Genomic DNA, 20,647 nt, shown 5'->3' on the forward strand with positions numbered 1-20,647 from the left:
TGACAGGCAGCACAGGCAGGACGCCCTGGCATGTCACAACATGAAGCAAAGCCAACAGGAGCAGCAGGGAAAGTTTCAGGGTGCTGCCTGTCCACGGGAGGTAAGGACACACCATCACACACATCACGATGGACTGGGGCGACGGGGGAGACCTGGAGGGCTCCCATCAGCATGAATTCACCCTGGAAAAAACCCAGCTATTAACACATCCCAAGGTATGGAGAAATCCTCAGTAATTTGGGATGAAGCAGGGAAGAGTTTCCATGTTTTCATCACCCATCAGTGAGCTTTCAGTGGGATCCATTCCCTCCATTTGATCCAGCAAGCATAAAAGCTGAGGCCAAATACAGCAATGCCCACTCCAGCCCCAAACACAGAAATGCATCTTAAACAAAGCCCTTTCAGGGAACAGGAGACTGGCTTTAAAAATTTAAAAATTATACCAAAGTGTGACGTGCAAAGAAGCAGAAATCCCAGTGCTGCTTATCCAGAGGTAAATTTTATTTGCCATCAAGTCTCCAAGCCCTTGGGACTCCCTGCAAGTGATGTCGCTTTCTTATCACTCAATTCCAAATAAAAATGGTGTGGTCCCGTCTCTCTGGCAACACTGAAGGTCCCCTGAGATTTAAGCCATGAGCAGATGAAGTGCCCACGTCTGTGTCTGCGCAGGAAGGATTCTCTCACAAACATCACAGAGAATGAACAGAACTGCTTGTGTTAGCTCTCTGTCCTGCCAAATCCACATCTCAGCTGACATCTGGCAGCACCTAAAGTCCTCGGGAAGAACAACCCTGACACCCTGCCTGGGCAAGCCCAGCTCCTGCTGCTTCTGCAGGGAAGATCTAGGGTGGGCGATGGCAAGTGGAGGATGCGGCGCTGAAGAAAAAGAGTCCTTGAAGCTGCTGGCATCGGGAGGGCACACCAACTTGGCATCCCAACACAGCACCCTGCCCAGCACCCCAACAGGGCATCCCAACACGGCACCCTGGCACAGCAGGACCGGCCACAGCCCGGTGCCAAAGCCACCAACCCAACACCCAGTGCTGGGGTCTGAGTCCTGGGAGAACCATCAGCAAAGCAGCCCCCGACCTGTGTACAACCCCAGCACGCTGAAAACCCCCAAGTCTCTCACATCAAAGGACATTTTAAGTAAGTTGGTTGCCCTGGTTGCATTTGCTGCCACTGAATTCAAGCCCTGGGGACCCAACACTCCCCCACCGGCTGTGGGGATGATGGCCCTTTGCAGACGTGACCGGTGACTCAGTGCACAGGAGCCAGCGGCATTTCCAGGTGGGGAGTCCGCTTTGGGAAAGGAATGAGGAATATGCAGCCGAGCTGTCCTCGTGAGCCTGCATGCATGGACATGTCCGTCTGTCCTGCACACCCTCGCCTCTTCCCCTCCTCCCCCACCAATCTGCCAACCCTGCTCATGCAACTGCGGCAGAGGGGCACGGGACTCAAAAATATATTGATCCCACCTCTTGCAGAGACAGAGCAGAGGGACACAGACACTTTCTCTGCACACAAGAAAGGCTGCCAGGTGAGCACAACCCTTATCAGACATCAGAGAACCCACCCAGCCATCCCAAACCCAAGCCAAGCTGCAATGCGCCTGCTGCCTGCGCGCTGCATGGTGCCAGGGCCAGCACCTCAGCTGCAATTCTCGCTGCCTTCACCCCAAAAAGGCTCCTACACCAAAACGCTCTGCTTTCTCCCCAGGAACCCCACGGTGTGGTGTCTCCAGCGGGTGCCCCACCAGAGAGCTGGGACGCGGACACAGCCCAACGAAGAACCCGCAGGGATGGGCTCGTGGTCCAGGTGCCCACCCTCCATCCGTGGAGCACAGGAGGAGACGAGGCAGGAGCTGGGGCTCTGCACACACAGCAGTAGCAAAGCTCAGCACGAACCCGTATTTTTGTTCAAATGTCTCTTTTGTTTTAACCAGGAAACATTCTCAGTCTCTTATTTAAAACCACCCAAGCCCCAAACGAAGCAACGGTGTGGCACTTCTCTGCCTGATCGCAGGAAGATGGCAGCTGAAGTATCAACAAATCCCATTTTTTGAAAAAAGAACGCGTAACAATATCCAGAACGTTAACAGAAACAGGTGTGTTTGCAGTCTCCATGGCTTATTCCTTTTTTCGTCGTCTTTTTTTTTTAAAAATATTGTCTCCTGAAGCCTCCAGCCTGCCTGGCCGTGGCGGACCTGCTGCTGGCTGCCCCATCCCAGCTGCATCCCTGCTGCGTCGGGGCACCGCTCCAGCATCCCACTGCTCCAGCCGCCAGCAGGCAGCGCCGAGCTGCTAGTCCCTGCCAAACCGTCCCCAGGTGGGAATCAAGAGTCAAATAAAGAGGGATCTGGGCAGCGTCAGGCACGATGGGGGTCAGACCCCCGTTTTGTCCCGGCACGCTCGCTCATAAGAGGATCTGCCCATCGTTGGCATCCCAGCAGCCCATCCAGGGTAGCTGGGTGGCCCATTTGCCGGTGGCCACCACTCGCAGTTTGATCTGGTCGAATTGCCAGTACTGGTCATCCCTGAAGAAGTAGACGAAGCCGTCACGGTGGGTGAGAGCGCCGGCTGTGCCGGGGGGCAAGCCCTGCCAGTCCCGCAGGCTGCGAGGGTAGTAGGGCTCCACGCCAAGGGTCTCCTCGCCCGCCACGAAGTACTTGGGTCCTTTGAAGAGGACCAGGCGCCGGAGCTGCTGGAAGTAGAGCGCGGTGTCGGGGTGTCGTGGGAGGCCACGGGCGCTGCATTTCTGGGGGAACCCTGCCTCCAGGGTGGAGCCCCTGTAGCACCAGCATCGGCCACCTGGGGAGAGCCGGGGAGAGGGGTTAGAGCCCACCCCCACGGGGTCCATCGCAGGACCAGCTCCAGGAGACGTGGAAGGAGTCAGCCACAGGGCCAGTCTTGCAGCTTGATACGCATCCCTGACATCCGTCTCGTTGGTGACCCAACCAGCACCACTGTGGGGCTGCCCCATGGACTGGGCTTGGGGGGGAAACTGAGGCACAGTAGTTCAAGGGCTTGAAGGCATTGAAAGGGACTGGCAGGGACAGAGCAAGGTGACAGCCACTAGGCTCATGCTGCTGCCTTGCAAACCTTCCCCCTGCTCCTGCACAGTGAGCGGGACCGACGGACCCAGACCCCATGTGGACCCGGACAAGCCAGACCACAGCAGCAGAAATCGCTATGGGGGGCGAGCACTCGGCTGTCCCCGCAGCCACCCTGTCCCCACAAAGCAGGCAGACAAAAGCTCCTTTCTGCTCACCAGCCGCAGCCTGACCCAGCCCCAGGGAGGGAGGGAGCGGACGAGGGAGAGGGGCTTTTGGCTGTCACCCAGCCCCAGCAACAAAGCCCCCTTTCTGAAGAGCCAGCAACTGGGTTCCATTCAAAACTGGGGCTGACCTTGGCAGCCGGGCTGCCTGGTTTGACCTTCCTCTCCCCGGCCAGCTGCGGCACGGGCAGCTTGGGGGTGGCATCTCAGCTCCCCGTGGCAGCTTGGCCGCCGGCACGGCACAGGGAACCGTGCGTACCCTGAAAATGCTGCACTCAGCTCCCCTGTGGCCACGCGTCTTTGTGGAGCGTTTTCTCCCCCAGATCCCAAAGGGTTTGGTGCATCTGGTTTTGTTTTTAAACAGAGGTGAACGCTGCTGAATGGACTAATGGGGAAACTGAGGCACGAAGGGAGCACCCAGTGGTGCCCCAGTTCTGCACTGGGAGGGGACCAGCGGGAGGGGACAGGGGACTTGGGCAGAAGAAGGTGTCCAGCCAGACCCAGACAGCCAGATGGGCAGGCAGGAGCAGCGGCAGCCCCGGGGGCAGCTCTCCTGCCCCTGCCTCACCTACCTTTGAAGAAGTAAAACTTGCCGCTGAGCTGGGACCAGGCACAGGCGTCGATGCCGGCGGGGAGGCCAGACCAGCGTGTCTGCAGGGGCTGGGGGTGGCTGGCATTGCCGCTCGCTGGCACCACCCAGTAGTGGCTGCCCTTGAAGATGTAGAGGTTGTGATCCGCATCTGCGAGGCAGAGGGAGGGGTGAGGGGATCCTGGGTGAGAAACCTCATCCCACCTCCCAGCCGCCGCTCCCTGGTCGCCCGCTCCTCCCCGTGCAGCTCTGCGGTGCTTTGGGGATGCTGGGGATCTGGATGCTCCCTTCTGCCTTTCCAGCCACCCCTCAGCTTTCGTAATTCATTGCCTCCACTCCAGCCTGGAGAGGATATGAGCTGACCACAGCTCCTGCTCAAGGCTTGTCTTCCACGGTTGAGCTCCTGCAGCAAATAAGCCTCACCCTGGCCCAAATTTTAGGATGTTTTCCCCACTCCTAACTCACCAAGCCGTCCCTGTGTCCTCAAGATGCACTCTGCTCTGTGGCAGCGATGTGCATCAATGATGCCACCAGTCCCAGGAGCACGGATGGGGGCTGTGGACCAGCCAAACCCCCCTTTCCCACCACCGGAGTTTATCAGAGCAGAAACAGGCTGCAGCGCTGGGGCAAGGGGTAGGGGGGTGTGTTTTGGGAGAGGGCTGCACCTGCCAACACCCACCAGTGGTTATGGCGTCGAAGAAGGAGTGGCAGTAGTAGGTGCTGAGGCTCCTCTGCTGCCGCTCCCTGCTGTAAAGGTCTGTGCTCCAGTCCTGGAAGTGAGTGAAGACCCTTCCCGGAAGCTGGATGGCCGAGCCCTTGGAGGGCTTCCCTGGATGGAGCAAGGGGTGGTAAGACATGGAGAAGGGGCAGGGAAATGGCTGTGGAGCCATCCCAGGGCTCCAAACGCTCCTTGTCCCACTCTCTGATTCCTGTCCCCCTCTATATGGTGGTGGCAAAGATGCTTTGATACCCCCCCCCAGAAAACATGCACCAGTGTTTCCCTGGTTGCAAACAAGCAGGCAGCAAGTCCAGCCTTCCCGGCCCTGCAGGACCTGGTACCCATCCCACATGCCCTACCACACCTCCCTCCCCTGCCACAAAGGGATGGGGCTCATCCCCACCGTGCCCCTTCCACGTAGACCTCTCCCCTTGCAGGAGAGGGAACAACCCTGGAGGAACTGAGGGATGCTCAGAGAAGCCAGGCTCACCGTACAAGTTCTGGACAGCCAAGATGTCATCCCAACTGAGGACAAAATCCTTGCTAAGCTTCTTGTAGTAGGGAGACATCAGGGCACTCTTCACGGGGGAGTGCTCCAGCCCCAACGTGTGGCCGACCTCGTGGGCCACCACGATGAAGAGGTTGCGCCCTTTGCCGCTGCGGAGGGACCAGCGCTCGGCACTGTCGAAGTGGGCTTCTCCACGCCGGGGGAAGAAGGCATGAGCCAAGGCACCTCCTGGGGACATGAGAGCCATCAGGGACCACGGGACAGGAGAAGACCTCAGCCACAAGGAGCAGGGGGCCACATGCAGCTCTGGTTTGCTTAAATACGCATCAACGTTAGCAATTTGGGAGGCCTCCTGAGAAAGAACAGCAGCTCCCCACAACCATTTCCTGCAGCAGGTACAACCCAAACCAGTTCTGCCTCCTGCTCCTGAGCACACGGGGTTGCACTGTGGTTCATGCATTTGTTTTCTTGCTGAGCTCGGGCCAGGGACTGAAGCCACCGCAGTGACCCATGCCAGGCAAAGGCTCAAGAAGCAAGAAAACATGGGCTCATCTGACAGCGGATAAGCAGAAAGGCTCAGCTGGAAGGAATAAGCTCAGGGCTGGTGGATGCCACCAGGGTGAGGAGGGCTCCTTGAAGGCCACCAGCATGATCCCAAATGAGTGGAGATCTCAGCTGCCTCACCAGCAGACCTCCATTGCTAAGTTGGGAGTAAGGACCCCAAATCAGAAAGCAAACTGGTGCAAACTGGGTTAGAGGGACTGCTGGGGCAGAGCCTTGCCTCCACCACCCCCTAGCCCATCACTGCCCCAGCCCTCCTCCCTGCCAGGGAAGAGCCCACGTTGTAAAAGAGAAGCTTACGAGGGGCAAGCGACCAGCACCTGGTCCATCGAAGGCATTGTTGAGTCCATCATTGTGGTCCCCATGGAAGAAGGTCAGGCGGATGTCAGCCGGGCCATCCCGCGCCTCCCAGAACACCAGCGAGGACACGTTGCTCCAGAGCTCGAAGGCAGCTTTCACGGCCAGGCGCACCTCGTGCTGCGGCAGGTAGGACGGCCAGTTCACCACTCGGTACATCAGGTGCCGCTTGTACCACCTCCCACCTGCAAGAGAGGCAAGAGAGGCAAGCTCAGCATGGCGATGGGGACTTGGACTTGTCCTTCCACCAGGGGCTGCCTGGGTAGAAGAAAGCTTCCTGGTGCTGGGAAACGTCATGGCTTTCCCAAGTTGAAGCTGAAAGTCAACCCACCTGTCCCACCAGCAGCCTCGGCACCCTGCACCAGCAGCAGGATCTGACCCATGAAATCCCTCTGAAGGTGCCACCACTAGATCCCACTATTTCCCAAGGCTGGAGCTGCAATCAAACCCTACCGGGGGGGCCAAAACCTGTCTGAGGAGAGAAGAAGCTGGGGCACCCAGTTCGAACCCTCTGGCTCGCCTCATGCTTTCCAGGGCCAAATCCAGCATGGGTCCCTGACCTGCAGGTCTCCTGCCTGATGCCAGCTTCATGCCCAGAAGAAGATGCAGCCCAAGGACCCGCTCACTTGGAAACAAAGCAAAGCCACCTCTGAAAACAAGTGGCCTAAAGGCAAAAGGAGTGGGAAAGGCTCTGGGCAGCACCCTGGGGGCACTGAAGCACTGCAGGGATGGGGGATGCAGGATTGCAGCCCGGTTAAGGCAGATCTGCCAAGAGCTGGGCACCAGCCACAGGGAAAAAAGAACCGATCCTCAAGGAGAGAGCAGTCGGGTTTGAAATGCATCTCCAGGAAGGAATGGTACCGAGTGCCATAGCAGCAGATGCTGATCTCCATCACAGGCCCAGAGACAGCCAGGGCTTCATCCAGCTGGCCAGCAAGCACAGGCAGGGAGGGAAAGTGCCTGCTTCTACCAGGAGGAGCTGCAGCCAAGCCCTGCGGCGCCTCTGCACCTTCTGCAACATGCCCAGATGCTGCAGGGACACCAAACCCAGGGGGCCACGGCAGCCGTGAGTGCAGGGCTGCGGCTCCCCAGCACCCAAAGCTCCCCTGGCGAGAGGGGGCTCCTCCCTGTCTCCCCCGATCTCCCTCCCTGAGTCCCAGCCTGTCCTGGGTTTGTAAGGGATCCTTTCCCTTTTCCCCCCTGTACGTGTAATTTGGACACAGCAGATACTAAGCCAAGGCAAGGAAGAAGAGGCCAGCTCCCCAGTGGCAGGCCTGTCTTTTCACCCTTTTTAAAGGCATCCTGACCTCTTCGACCTGCAGAAGTTGTTGCCTGGAAGCCTAGCCAGGGAAGGATATCCCAGAGGGGACAAACCATCGCTCACTGTTCAATTTAAAAGTATCATTTTACCAGCACTGAGAATCCCACTGCCCATAGCTTCTTCAAAAGCTTTTTCAAGGGAAACAAAGCCCCACTGCCAACAGGGAAGATGGTGACAGTGATGAAGGGGACAAGCCTGAGAGATCCCACTAAGCTCCCCACCCTCCTCCCACCAAGCAGGAGCGCAAAGCTGTGTGTTCCTGCAGCTGGTGCACAGCATCACAGCCCCCTCCTCCTCCTCCAGCACCCCTCGCAGCTGCAGGGACCCTGGAGTGCCGCAATTACATCTAGCCAGGGGCATCCAGGAGTGGGGAAGAAGCCAAGGGGCCATGCTGGGGAGATGAGGGTGTCAGAGCCAGTGCCAAGGCGTGGGAGCAACAGACCTCGATCACCTGCACCGGCTCCAGATGTGCGGGGAAACAGGGGGAACAGAGCTGGTAGCACGCTGGGGCTTGCTGCTGTGGGTCTGAGCCAAGCTGCTTGCCAAGCCTGGTGGACATCCCATCCCAGCTCTGTGTCCTTCCCCCAGTTTCCGAGCAGCCCATGGCAGGGAAGGCTCTGGGCCAGCTGGTCCCTAATCCTGGGGGCAGATTCAGTTCCTTCTGCTCATCAGCGCAACGGCAGCCTCCAACTAAAAAGGGACACGGCTGCGCTTTCCACCAGCCAGGACAAACCCTGCGTGGCAAACGCTAAATACCTGCCTGGATGGCTGCAGCCCTATGATAAAGCCCTGGCATCCTATCCTTCCCTCCACAAGGACAGACCATCTCCCACCGGAGAGGGAGGGATGGCACCAGCAGACCAGGGCAGAAGGCTCCGGCCAGAGCATCTCGCACCGGAGAGGGAGGGATGGCACTGGCAGGCAAGGCTGGGTGAGGCTCATGTGGCTGGCTCTTGGGGAGAGGAGGGCTGGGTGCCACACGCAGCCATTGAGCCCAGGACAATCACAGGCAGGGAGCTCCCCACGGGAATCCAGGATGCCGGCTGCCTGACATGCCATCTGGCTGAGGACCTGCTGGTCAGCAGAGCTCCCAGCCAGCTCCAGTGCCTGGTAAAGCCCAGCAAGGCAGCTAGAAGAAAGTCCTCTTCCCGGCACCCTCCACTGCAAACCTCGATTTCCAAACAGGACCTGTCCCCAGAGCTTCCCGGAGAGCAGAAAGCCTAGGGTTTTTTCCCCTGCAGAGGGCTTTGTTTGGAGGCGCAGAGTGGGGCAGACACGCAGGACCCCGTCTCACACAGACGGACCCCCTCCTCAGCCCCGCTGGCCACCACCACCGGGCTGACCCAGCTGGGAGCCAAAGCTCACCCCGGGCTGGGTTTGCCCACGTGCTGGCGGGATGATGGACACAGTGGGTGCCCGGTGAGGATCCTGCTGGGAGAGGGGTGGATGGCAGCACGCTTTGCTGGCTCAGCTGCAGCGGCTTCCTGCTTCAAGCAGGATAAACAGCCAACTTCGTACAGAGCCTCCAGCCTTCCTGGCTGGTGCTGCCAGCTGTGTGGGCACCCACTGCCTCCCCTCCAGCCTGCGGGCACCCATTCGGCGTTGCTCCCATCCCTGCTGCCTGCTGGGGCTGCAGCCAGCTGCACCCCAGCCTGCCGCCGTGGGGGATCTGCTGGCACCAGAACACCGGAGCAATAACCGGTGCCACACAGAGCCCTTCCCATCTCTTGCCACCCACCCACGGACTGTGATTCCCAGAAAGGAGCCCCAGGGCGCAGGCTGCTTGCCCATCGCCTGCTGTATGCCCTGCCCGGCTCTGCCACATTGCCCTCCTGTCCCGGGCACGGCAGACCCCCTGCCTGGGAGGGCGATGCAGGGGCGATGCCTGTCAGGGTTTTGGAAGGAAAGCCAGAGGCAGGACGAGGATGAGGGGGCTGTCTCCTGGGGCCATCCATCGCCAGCCCTGCCAGATGTAGAGACAGCCTGACAAGGCACAGAGCCCTTTCTTAATCTCGCCTTCATTTTTCCCATGTCCTAAGCACAGCTGGCCCCAGCCCTCTTGCTCTCTAGGAATCCAGTTACTCATCCGCAAGCCCAGGAGGCAGCTCATGAGAGACAAGAGGCCCAATCCTGGACACACAGGAGCAAGAGAGGTTGCTCGGAGCACAGTTAAACCCCTTAACATGGGTGAAACAATTCCCTGTGGCCAGGAAGCCCAGCACCAACAGGTTTTGGGGTAACTGCTGGGTGACTAACACCCATTAGAAGTCTTCAAGCCCAGCAGAGCCTGAAGATAACTTCACTGTGTGCCAGCCCCTGCCCTTCGGATCATGCCACCACAGCTGTGTCTGGGGCCACGGTGACTTGATAGCTCCCTGGGAGATGTCCTGGCTCCCTCAACAACAGTAAAACCACCCCGGAGAGCTGAATTTCCCTACCAGTGGAGTTGCATCTCTCTAATCATTACTGACATCAAGCCATACAGAACAACTAAAAATAAAAAGGTTTAAAAATAAAGCAGTGCAAAGCCCAGGCGGGTCCCGGGATGGATGCTGTGTCAGTGGGGATGCCCCTCCCTTCCACAGCAGCATCTCCACGAGTCCCATTACAGGATGGAAGAGTTGGACTGTCAGCACCCCAGAAGCCCAAAGCCCACCGGGACCCCCCCAGTGCCAGTGCTCACCGTGCTGCGTGGTGCGCCTGCGGCGCCGGGCGGCAGATGCCCGGTGTGCCCAGGCAGCGCGGCTCTCCCTGTCGCCCGTGCCGCACCGCGGCAGAGCCATCTGATGGAGCGTGGGGGCATCCAGGACCCCGCTGAGCGGGAGGTGGGTCACCCGCTGGAAATCCCTGCGAAAGGAAGGGAGACATCAGCACCCACACCTGGACCCCCCCGGGGGGGGATGGTTAGGTTAGTGCTGGGTGTTTGACCTGAGCCAGGGTTTTCACCCAGCGAGCTTCATGCCCCCCAACCGGAATGCATTCAGGTGGGAAAACAAGCAGGATTTGGCTCTGCAACCACATCTGGCCAGTGAGCCATCTCCTAGCAGGGCAAAAGCAGACAGGGGAGCCTAAAAAATGCCTTTTCCAGTTTTTAACCCCAGTTGTTTGACTTTACATTTGACTTTGCATAGGGTCAGGGATGCTCCCAGAGCCAATGTGATCCCGCCAGGCGATGTCCGAGCAGGGGCTGTCAGCTCGGCCCCCTCGCATCTCCCAGCCACCCCCAACCTCGGCCTCGACGCAGATATTATTGTAAGGGAGCACCGGGCCATAAAAGGCAAATAAAGCAGCGCAGCGAGGCACCAGCTGCCAGCATCCAGCTGCGGGAGCAGGGTATGGACTGGTGCTTCCAAAAAGGACTGGTTGTGCTTTATCATCAGACCGTGTGAGAGGGAGCCCCTGGCTGCAGAAAGACCTCCCGGCTGCAAAAGGACCCTCCAAGAGCTGGCAGCATCCACGCAGCTGGAGTTGCTGCATTTCTGTTGCAGTTTTAAATAAAAGGCTCATACCTCACCGCCTCCATGAACTCGGTGGGGCTGTGTTCGGTCCCTGGCTCGCCGAAGTAGCCGTATTTCTCCAGGAAAAGCTGCAAGAAGAGACAGAGGAGAGGCACAGCTCAGAGCACGGGCAGGCATTTGCACGTGTTGGCTTGGGAGGGGGCAGAGAAAAAGGAGATGTGATGGGAAATGGTGCTGCAAAGCTGGGGCTGTGCAGAAATGGCCAGTTATTTTTTTTCCTGAGACTTCTGGAGCTCAAGCAGCTGCACCTCCTGCACTCATAGAGGTTTCTCTGAGTGTCCTCCCCATCGTTTTCGATGGCTCTTGGGTTTCTGGCCATGACACGATGGAGGCAGAGGGGGAAACATTGCTGTCAACAGATCAAAAAAAACCCGCTGCCATGTCGTCTGCAGCCACAGGCTACCAAACCCGCAGCTCCAATCAACTCAGCTCAACACCAGGATTAAAATAAAGGCTAAAGCGCTGTGGACACAAGTAGGGTGGGGTGAGATGGGGTCAGGCTGCAGCCTCCCCCCATCCCCACACAGGATGTGCTGCCGCAAAGCGGAGACACTCCAGGGGCAATCTGCTCTGCCAAACCATTCTTCTTCTTATCAGCCATTTACATGGACGGAGACTGTCGCTCTGAACTTGCTCCAACACATAAAATTGCACGTTAAAGAAAATAAACGGCTTCCCTCTGCTCAGCCTGTGCCCCCAGCTTTCGGAGAAGTTAATAGCCACGGTCGCAGGAATGCTCCACACCCGCCTTCCCCGCCGCCGGGGATGTCTGCAGGAGACAAACAAGCCGCCCAGCATCCTGTTAGAGCAACAGAATAGGACTTAAAGTAATGAGGAATAAAAAGTGAAAGCGTCTGCTTCATTTCCCACATCCCAGAGGAGAGGTGGGCTGAGCATCAGGGATGCCACGGGCTGCCCCAGGACAGCACGCTGCTGCCTGCTGCAAAAACGTGTGTTTTTAAAGCCACTTCCCTCCCTGCTCATCTCGGGGTGGGGAAAAGATGGGGGGCTGGTGTTAACCTGCACCCAATGCCACTCCTGAGTGCCCACCTTTGGTGGCAGTTCGGTCCCCCACCATGTCCCCGCGCTGGTGGCAGCATCCCTCCCTGGGCACGGCGACAGTGAGCCGGCCACACTCTCCCAGTTGCCTGGTGGGAAGAGGGAATAGTTTCTGGATATGGCAGCCCTGGAGAGAGCCAGGGCCTCTCCCTCTCCTCCTCCTGTCACCGTTAAGAGTCATTTTCACGTCATCCCCCACCCACATCACCCTCTGCACCCAGTACCTCCCTGCAGGCAGGGCTGGCACCTTCCACATGCTCCCTGCCTGTTGCTTACCGCTTCGCAAGCCTTCCCTGTCCCCCTCCCACAACTCATCTCCTCCAGCCACTGAGTTTGACCTCCTGCTTTACACCCCTTCTACCCAGAGGGTCCCCCTCCAGCTGCAGCACAGCGAGGACCAGCACGGCTTCATGTCAGGACACTCTCTTCACCCAGCCCCAGCCAAAAAATGTGGCTGTGTTTCTCACCGAACACATCTACCAGCTGCCTGCCTCGGCTGGAGGTAGCAGCATCTTGTAGCAGTAGAAGCCTGAGCGTGGCCAGAGTCACCCAGACACCGCACACCCAGTGAGTCAGGATAAACTGGGCGTGAGTAAGTGCCGTGCCAGTAAGCAGGAGCATCGGCTTGTTCACCAGGCAAAGCCACACCAGCTCTGCCCGAGCATGGACCGTATAGCCTGGATATGCCATCTGCACAGCCACACGTATAGCCGGGACATGCCACCTGCACAGCCACACGGGGGTAACTCCCCCCTTTACACGAGTACCAGGAGGCAAAATACAGCAGCAACTCGGGATGTGCCTGCGGGGAAGGAGGATACAGGGATGGGGGAGCCACGTGGGGATGGGGGAGCCACATGGGGATGAAGTGGCAGGGAGGTTTGGTAGCCCTGAGAGAGGAATCTGGGGAGGAGAAGGTATCTGGCCCTCCTTCTCTGTGGTTGTGTTTTTATAATGTTTTCCTCCAGAATAAGAATATCGCCAGCTACATATATAGACGCAGGGTGATAATCCCCAGCGGTTACATCATCGCAGATAAATGTGAGCTACAACGCACCCAGACGGAAAGTCCCAGGTCTCAAATCATGGCACAGTCTAAACCTTTTCTACCACAATTTTCCTTTCACTCAGCCTCTAAACTGTTTCAGCTTGAAGCCGTTTTCTCTCCTGTAACCTAACACAAACCCATCCTTAAAGCATGAAAATGTTTTTTCCCGCACCATGATCTCACAAAGGCTTGAAACTCCATCCGGACAAGCCAGGGTGCATGGCAGAATGGCAACCACCACCTCAGCAGCTGCTCTTGAGCAGCAACAAAACGTATGCAGGCCACTGGCTTTATCATTCCCATCCGGATCCCATACAGCTTTGCAAGTCCAGCCAAAGCGGCAGTTCCCCTGTAGTTTCTGGTCCGTGTCACGTTGAGGTTCTTGCACACAGACACCAGCTCTCAGGCTGCAAAACCACCAGGAGAAATCTTATTACATTTTCTAGAGATGGTTATTGTGAGCTCCAGGTAACAGTAGCCTTGGGAACACAGAGCTACAGGAGAGGGATGTGCTGATCCTCCACCCTGCGAGGCATTTATCAGACTGCAGAGCATACCGAGTTCCCTGCACCAGAGAATTTTCAGGGTGACAGGGAACCCAAGAGCCCCATGCCATGGTGCCTTGTGCCCAAAGCAGCACTCAGGACCCACTCCAGCACTGCCCATGCCCTGCACGACCCCCAGAGAGCAGCCAGGCTCTGGCAGAGCAGGGTGGACACTGGCATCAACCCCTTAAACCTCTCCAGAGGCTACAATGCAAAGCCTGGCCGTGCTGGGAAAACTCCCTCCCTCCTGCCCCAGATGGGGAAATGCTCTTTTCTATACAATGGGAAACGAAAAACAGCAGGAAACCAAGAGCTGAACATTAATATGAAATATGCCCAGCTCCCCCTCTGCATGCAGGAGGGAGAAGAGGAAAGATCTAGCTGCCCAGGAGCTGGTGTTGGGGGAGAAAAGCCTTTGGGGCTGCAGCAGGGACAGCGGGAGGATAGTCTGGGGGAGATGGAGGGGCCCTTCCCATCTCAGGGCTCTGATGTGGAGCTGGTTACAACCTTGGAAATCATCTCTGCTTGAGAGCTAAAGCCAAGGAAACACCTTGCCCTCGACCACAGGCATCTCGAGTGGAAGAGAGCCAATAGCAAACACAATTAGACCTCCCTCCCTGGAAACTGGGATAACAACAGCGCAGACAGCAGGCTCTGGTTCCGCCTGCCCTTCCCTCCAAACTCCCAGCTTTGGCATCCTTCCACCAGTTAAGCATCAGAGAAACCTCGCACTGGGCTCCCATCAACTGTGGTCCCTTCTTCTCCGCCTGGATACAAACTCCATCTCTCCCCCCGATCCCCTGGCCGTGGAAGGAAGCAATCCCATCCTGCCGAAGGGTGGGCAGGCATTTTGTGCTGTGGTTACAGAGGATGCCAACTGCAAGCTGCATCTCCAAGGTCTTTTGTTTTTAATCATGAAATGACAGCAGCCTGGTGAGCCAGTGCAGGCAGGTCCCCAGCCCTGGTGTCCAGCAGCCCCAGGTTCCATCCTACGTCATTTCACCACCAAGATGGACATGGGGGAAGCTACTCCCACTTTCCAGCCAGTTGCCCCCCACGGCACAGACACAAGGAGAGCTGGCCCGTGAGCACATTTTGGCACAGCCGCAGAAGAAGTAGCAGCTCCTCCTGCCCACCGGGTCGCTGCCTGCCTTGGAGCTGCCTTCAGAAGACGTTAAGGCATTGAAAAACGTTCATTTGTTCCCACTTTCCTAAGCTGCATCCCTGCCTGCAGTTGCAAACCCTTAGGCAGAGTCCTTATGTCTCTTTTGTTTAAGTGTGTGTATAAGTATCTATATAAATATTATATATATAGACACACAAGAAGGGAGATTAGCAACCACAGGGCTTGGTTATCCTCCCGCTGAAAAGGCAGCAAAATGTCAGCTAATTCTGCATGTTAATGACGGAGGCTGATTAAAACCCTGAGCCCAGTCTGGTTGCTGTGACGCTCCCCCGCTGTGCCTAATCCTGTCCTGAAGGAATCTCCTCTCCCACCTAACCCTCCCAAAAAGCTACTTTAGCAGCAAATTATCTACTTGCCATCGAAGATGTGGAGCTGTGCCCAGCGTCTTTCAGGTTCCTTTAGTTTTTACACTTGACCTTCTGGAGAAGCAGGGGCAGCAAGCCAGGACTGCAGCAAGTCTAACTAAAACCCCTTCTGGTTTCAGTAACCCAGATCTTCAAGATGCTGAATGGGAGCTAGCCCCCTGCCTCCCTGGATCAGAGGGATGCTATGGGACAGCAACAATAACTACCGCATCACTTGAAAGGAAATGAAGGCCATGAAACATGTTGGGCTCGGTGCTGTCTGCCTGCAGGTCGCTCTGCTCACTTGTGCATTAAATAGAGGAATATTGCATCAACCATCGTGGCAATTCACTCCTGCATTTGCAACCAGCCCACCGCTTCGCCCCGGCACCCCATGCCCTGGGCATTGATGGGCTGCACCACCCAGCCACAGCTCCGGCAGTGCCAGCGCCACCCAAATGCCACCCAAAGCACTTGGGAAAAACACTGGGCTTGGCCAAACCTTCCCCTGCGAATACCAGAGCAGCTGACAAACCAGTCCGGTCACGCAGACTGGCTGGGCTTTCATGTTTAAGGAGAGAAAGGAAACTTGGTCTTCACCCTCCGTCGGGATGCGGAGCAGCAGGGGGGAAGGCGACGTGCCCGCTGCCAGCTTCACTGTTAACAAGTGGGGATTGTTTGGGGGAGAGCTGTGAAGAAAGCAGGGCTGGTCACGCCGCGGTGACTCACGGGGTTGTTAATCACACTAGGGGACCACCAGCTGCCTTGGAACCACTCGCTTTTCCACGCTCCCCCTTGGCCACACCGAGCCCGGCAGTGCCTCGCAGGGGTGACAGCACCTGAGTAATTCCTCCTCCTCTCCCCCACTTCTTCCACTGCCGTGCTGAGGCTAAACAGCAAGAATGTTTCCCAGAAAGTGTTTTTTTTTCCTCTTATTTCAATCAGAGGACAAATGTGGGGGTGCCCCAGGAGCAAGCAGGGGTCCCAGCTGACCCCTGAGCCCCAGCACATGCTGGGTGGTACCCAGAGACCCTCGCTCTAGCCAGGCTGCGCTCAGCATCCAGCATCCCAGCTGACTGCCCATCCATAAAGGAGCTCACCTGGACACTGGAGCATTTCCCAGCACAGACAGAGCTCAGAGCCTGTGCTAAATGTGAGCCCTTGGGTTGCCGAGGGGAAAAAATTAGAGGCCATGTGCTGCTGCAAGAGAGGGAGGGAGGAGGGCAGGATAGCAGAGGGGGAAAAATCGAAAATCAGAATGTCTTGGTCCCTTAGTCTCGCTCTCCATTTCCATTCCCTACTTTTCTCAAATTTCTACCCAATTTTTCTTCCCATTGCAACAGACTTGGAGCTTCTCACATGCATCACTGCAGGGACTTCATCGTCCTCTCTCCTCGGCACCACCAGCACTCTGCCACGCTCTCCACCTCAGCACGGGTGAGGTCTCACGTGCCACATATTTACACCGTCCCCCCAGGATCAGGCATTGCCACACACCCCCAACCGCTGTCCTGAGCACAGCACAGCCAGAAAGCAGCTCTGCCAACTACGTGCTATCTAGCATCAGACCTTCTCCTATCTGGAACCTGCAGATAACAAGATGATTTAACACACAAATGTTTCAAATTAAATTTCTAAACTTTCCTTCTCCTTTTTTTTTGAGCTGCAGTTGATATAAATGCAGTGAAAACAAGGGCACAAGGCAGGAAAATAACACAACTGTACATTTTCTCAGACTTTTGCATCTAAGTTTACAGAACCCGTTGTTGCTAACTTTGGCTATTTTAAAAGCAATAAAAAAAAGCTTTAGAAGCAAAGCCTGGCAGCGGTCTGAAAGCCACAAGTAACTAGAATTATCTGATGTTATGTGAGAATTTCAGCTTCCTCTTAAAAGCAAAATTAACTGCTCAGTTTATTTAGACAAAGTTTCTTAGCCCAGTCTCTACACGTTTCCATCGTATATATTGTCCCAAAGTCCCTGGCCAACACAGTATGTCACACTGGGGAAACTGAGGCAGGGAGACAAGCAAGTTGCTTGCCCAGCACCCCTCGCCTGGGATCTGCCACGATCCTGGGATTTGCTCTGAGGCTTCAAGGGAAAAGTTCACAGAAATCACCACTGAGGAATCAAAAGGCAGGCTAGACCTTTTAAAGCTCTCGCCCCCAGTGAGCTGAGGGGGTTTTTTTCAAGTGAATCTTAAATCACTGATTTTCTGAGCACTAAGATCCTTGCGGATTTACTTTTCTCCAGGTGACCTGAGGGGGTGAGGTTTGTGCACACTGGGACAAGCACACGTGTAACTCACCTCTGCGAAACAGCACCTCCCGGCACAAAAAGCCTGCACATTAAAACAAGCCTCTGAGCATTTACATGCACTTTTCATCTTAGAGCATATAAAAAATTCCAATTAATCCACCAGGACTCGCTGGGATTTAAAAATCAAGCATCTGTGCAAACATACACTGGATCGATGCCTAAACAAGAAAAAAAAAAAACAACACGAACCTTTGTGCACAAGCCAAATCTCGTACCTCATCCTCCCAAAGCCAACAGGAATGGATGGTGGCATGGTGTGACACTGATAGGGGGACAAACAGAAGAAATGCAAACAGAGGGGATGCAGACAGCCCTGGCGAGAGGCAGGGGAGGGGAAGGACTGGCTTTTGTCCCCTCCTGATGTGCCAGGAGATGGGAAGATTTCCCAGTGCAAGGCTTCTGTCACCAGAGCAATAGGGAAGGCTGGGTTTGCAGGTGTATGTCACCCGTGGGGACCCAGCTCCCCATACAGCACGCGCGGGGACACACCTCAGCGTTCCAAATGCAATCCTATGGCATGGGCCCATCTCCAGCAGGCACGGCCGCACGCCTGTGCCACACATGCACTGCTGGCACCAGTGCAGCACCAGCGTACACAGGCCCAAAGCCGCGGCTGGCACGCTGGGCTCACCCTCGCCGCCCACCAGCACACGCCTGTGCCATGTGCACGCTGCGGGCACACACGGCACGTGTGCGGATGTACATATGGCAAGCACCCATAGCACGGGTGGGGATGCACACACCACAGGCACCCACGGTACGGATGTGGACACATACATCAGGCACCCACAGCACACATACATGGGTGCACATGCCACAGGCACCCACGGCACACGTGTAGACACACACAGCAGGCACCCACGGTGCACAGATGCATGGAGGCACACACATGGAGGCACCCACAGCACACACACATGGATGCACATGCCACGGGCACCCACGGCACACACATGACATGGATAAGCACACATTAGGCACCCACACGTTGGGCACCCACAGCACACATACATGGATGCGCATGCTGCAGGCACCCACAGCACATGTGTGGACACACACAGCAGGCACCCATGACACACATGGAGGCATCCACATGGGTGCACACACCATGAGCACCCACAGCACACACATGACGTGGATGCACGTACATTAGGCACCCACAGCACACATACATGGATTCACGTGCTGCAGGCACCCACAGCACACGTGTGGACACATACAACAGGCACCCAAGACACACACATGGAGGTGCCCACGTGGATGCACACGCCACGGGCACGCACAGCACACACATGACACGGATGCACGCACATTAGGCACCCACACATCGGGCACCCACAGCACACGTACGTGGGTGCACAGAGCACCCATGGCACACGTGTGGACACACACAGCAGGCACCCAGGGACATCCACCTGCGGTGCGAACGCGCGTCGGGGACGCGCACAGCGCCCGTCGGGGACGCGCACAGCCCCCGCCGGCGCTGGCAGCGCCCCCCCCGCCCCCGCCGCCGCTCCTACCTCCGCCTCCTGCCGGTGGCGAGCGGCCGGGCCGGGCTGCGCGGCCGCCAGCAGCCCCAGCGCCAGGGCAGCCCGCAGCGCCCCGCCCGCCCGCGCCCCCATCCCGGCTGCGCGCCGCTCCGCTCGCACCGGCCCCGGCCCCGGCCCCGGCCCCGCACCGCCGGCACCGGCCCCCGCGGCACCGGCCCCGGCTCGCCTCTCCCCGCCCCGGCCCCGGGGGCGGCCCCGGCCCGCCCCGGCCCCGGCCGAGGGCTGGGCTCCGCCGGCAGCAGCGGGCGGCGGGGGCGCCCCCCGCACAGCGAGACACCCCGCGCGGCCAGTGCCCCGCGCACTGTGAGACCCCCCCGCACAGCGAGACCCCCCCCGCACAGCGAGACACCCCGCGCGGCCAGTGCCCCGCGCACTGTGAGACCTCCCCGCACAGCGAGACCCCCCCGCGCACAGTGAGACCCCCCCGCGCACAGCGAGACCCCCCCGCGCACAGCGAGTGTCCCGCACACAGGGAGACCCGTGCACAGCGAGACCCCCCCGCACACTGGGAGAACCCCCACACAGCAACCCCGCATACAGTGAGACCCCCTGCACAGCGAGCCCTGCATAGAGCGAGCTCCCCCCGCACAGCGAGTCACACACACAGCAACCCCCCCCCAGTGAGCCCCCCCCTGCACACAGTAAGCCCCCTTGCACAGCAAGCCCCCCCCCCCCCCGCACAGTGAGCACTCCATGCACTGCAAGCCCCCCTGCACAGCAAGCCCCCCACACAATAAGCCCCCCCCCCAGCAAGCACCCCTCTGTGAGTCCCCCCGGCACAGTCAGCCCCCCCTAGACACCCACTCACACCCCGCCTCCCTCCCTGTCTTGCTAGGAGGAGCTGGACCCCCACCGTATCTCCCAGCCCCCTCTCTCTTCCCTCCACATCCCTCTCCTACACCCAGTGCGTGACCACGGGGAGAGCTCAGCTCAGGGCAAGGGACACTGGGGCAAATCCCCCCTGGGGTCTCCAGCCCCAGGGACCCCCTGCGCCCACCTCCCTCCAGCAGAGCACCCAGCCCCCCCTGCACAGCCTCTCTGCCCCGCTCCCGCTGGGCACCCCGGACTCACCCCACCGCCTGCAGAGTGGACACGCGAGCGGCCGTGGCAGGATGTGTCCCGCTGTGGGTGCTGCCTCTCAGGGCTGAGTGGGGAGCAGAGCACGGGTCAGGGTGCTGGGGCAAACCTCCCGCTGGCTGCGGCAGCCGGGCTCGGGCTTTGCCCAGTTTGAAGCTGGGGGAGAGAGGAGAAAGGAGACAGCGAGCCCAGCTTTTCCTAAACCTGTGCTCATGGGTGCCCCGGACCTCCCCGATGGAGAGGGCGTGAGGGCTTGGGCACGGGGGTCCGACCAGGCCGGCCAAGCAAAGCTGCCCCTCATCAGGGGCCTGGCAGGAGCCGCAGCGCACATCAGAGGCACGCTCGCACCCTGTACGAGACAAGCACCTGCTCAGGGTTGTAAATTTGCACTTTTTATGCTTAAATTTCCCTCCTAGGCTGGGACTCGGGCACCCACAGCCATCGCAGGGCTGGTCGCCCCCCAAGGCGCCACAATGCACCCCTGCCAGCATTGCAGCTCCCCTGCAACTCCTACGCAGCTGACAAGTGCTGCAGGTCCCAGTGACAAGTTTACGGCTCTGTTTACTTGCTGCACTATTTTGTTTGACTGTTTTGTTTGACTATTTTGTTTTAATTTGACTAAAGCAAAAGGATGTTTTGATTCTGCTTTGGTTTTGGGGGAACAAAAGAGGATGTG

The 20,647-nt window shown here is 58.0% G+C and overlaps 1 protein-coding gene across 1 annotated transcript; it reads right to left on the reverse strand.

Moving 5' to 3' along the window:
- Window positions 1-1,896: 1,896 nt before the first annotated feature.
- MMP28 (matrix metallopeptidase 28) lies at window positions 1,897-18,966 on the reverse strand. Its single transcript, XM_037401237.1, has 8 exons — window positions 18,865-18,966; window positions 10,840-10,916; window positions 10,014-10,177; window positions 5,973-6,194; window positions 5,074-5,319; window positions 4,545-4,694; window positions 3,849-4,016; window positions 1,897-2,810 (listed from the first exon to the last, which is right to left on the reverse strand). The coding sequence occupies exons 1-8, from the start codon at window positions 18,964-18,966 to the stop codon at window positions 2,416-2,418; spliced, it is 1,524 nt and encodes a 507-aa protein (XP_037257134.1). The 3' UTR covers window positions 1,897-2,415.
- Between the last annotated feature and the right edge of the window lie 1,681 nt (window positions 18,967-20,647).

This window comes from Falco rusticolus, chromosome 1 (assembly GCF_015220075.1).
Source record: "Falco rusticolus isolate bFalRus1 chromosome 1, bFalRus1.pri, whole genome shotgun sequence".
NCBI lineage: Eukaryota > Metazoa > Chordata > Aves > Falconiformes > Falconidae > Falco > Falco rusticolus.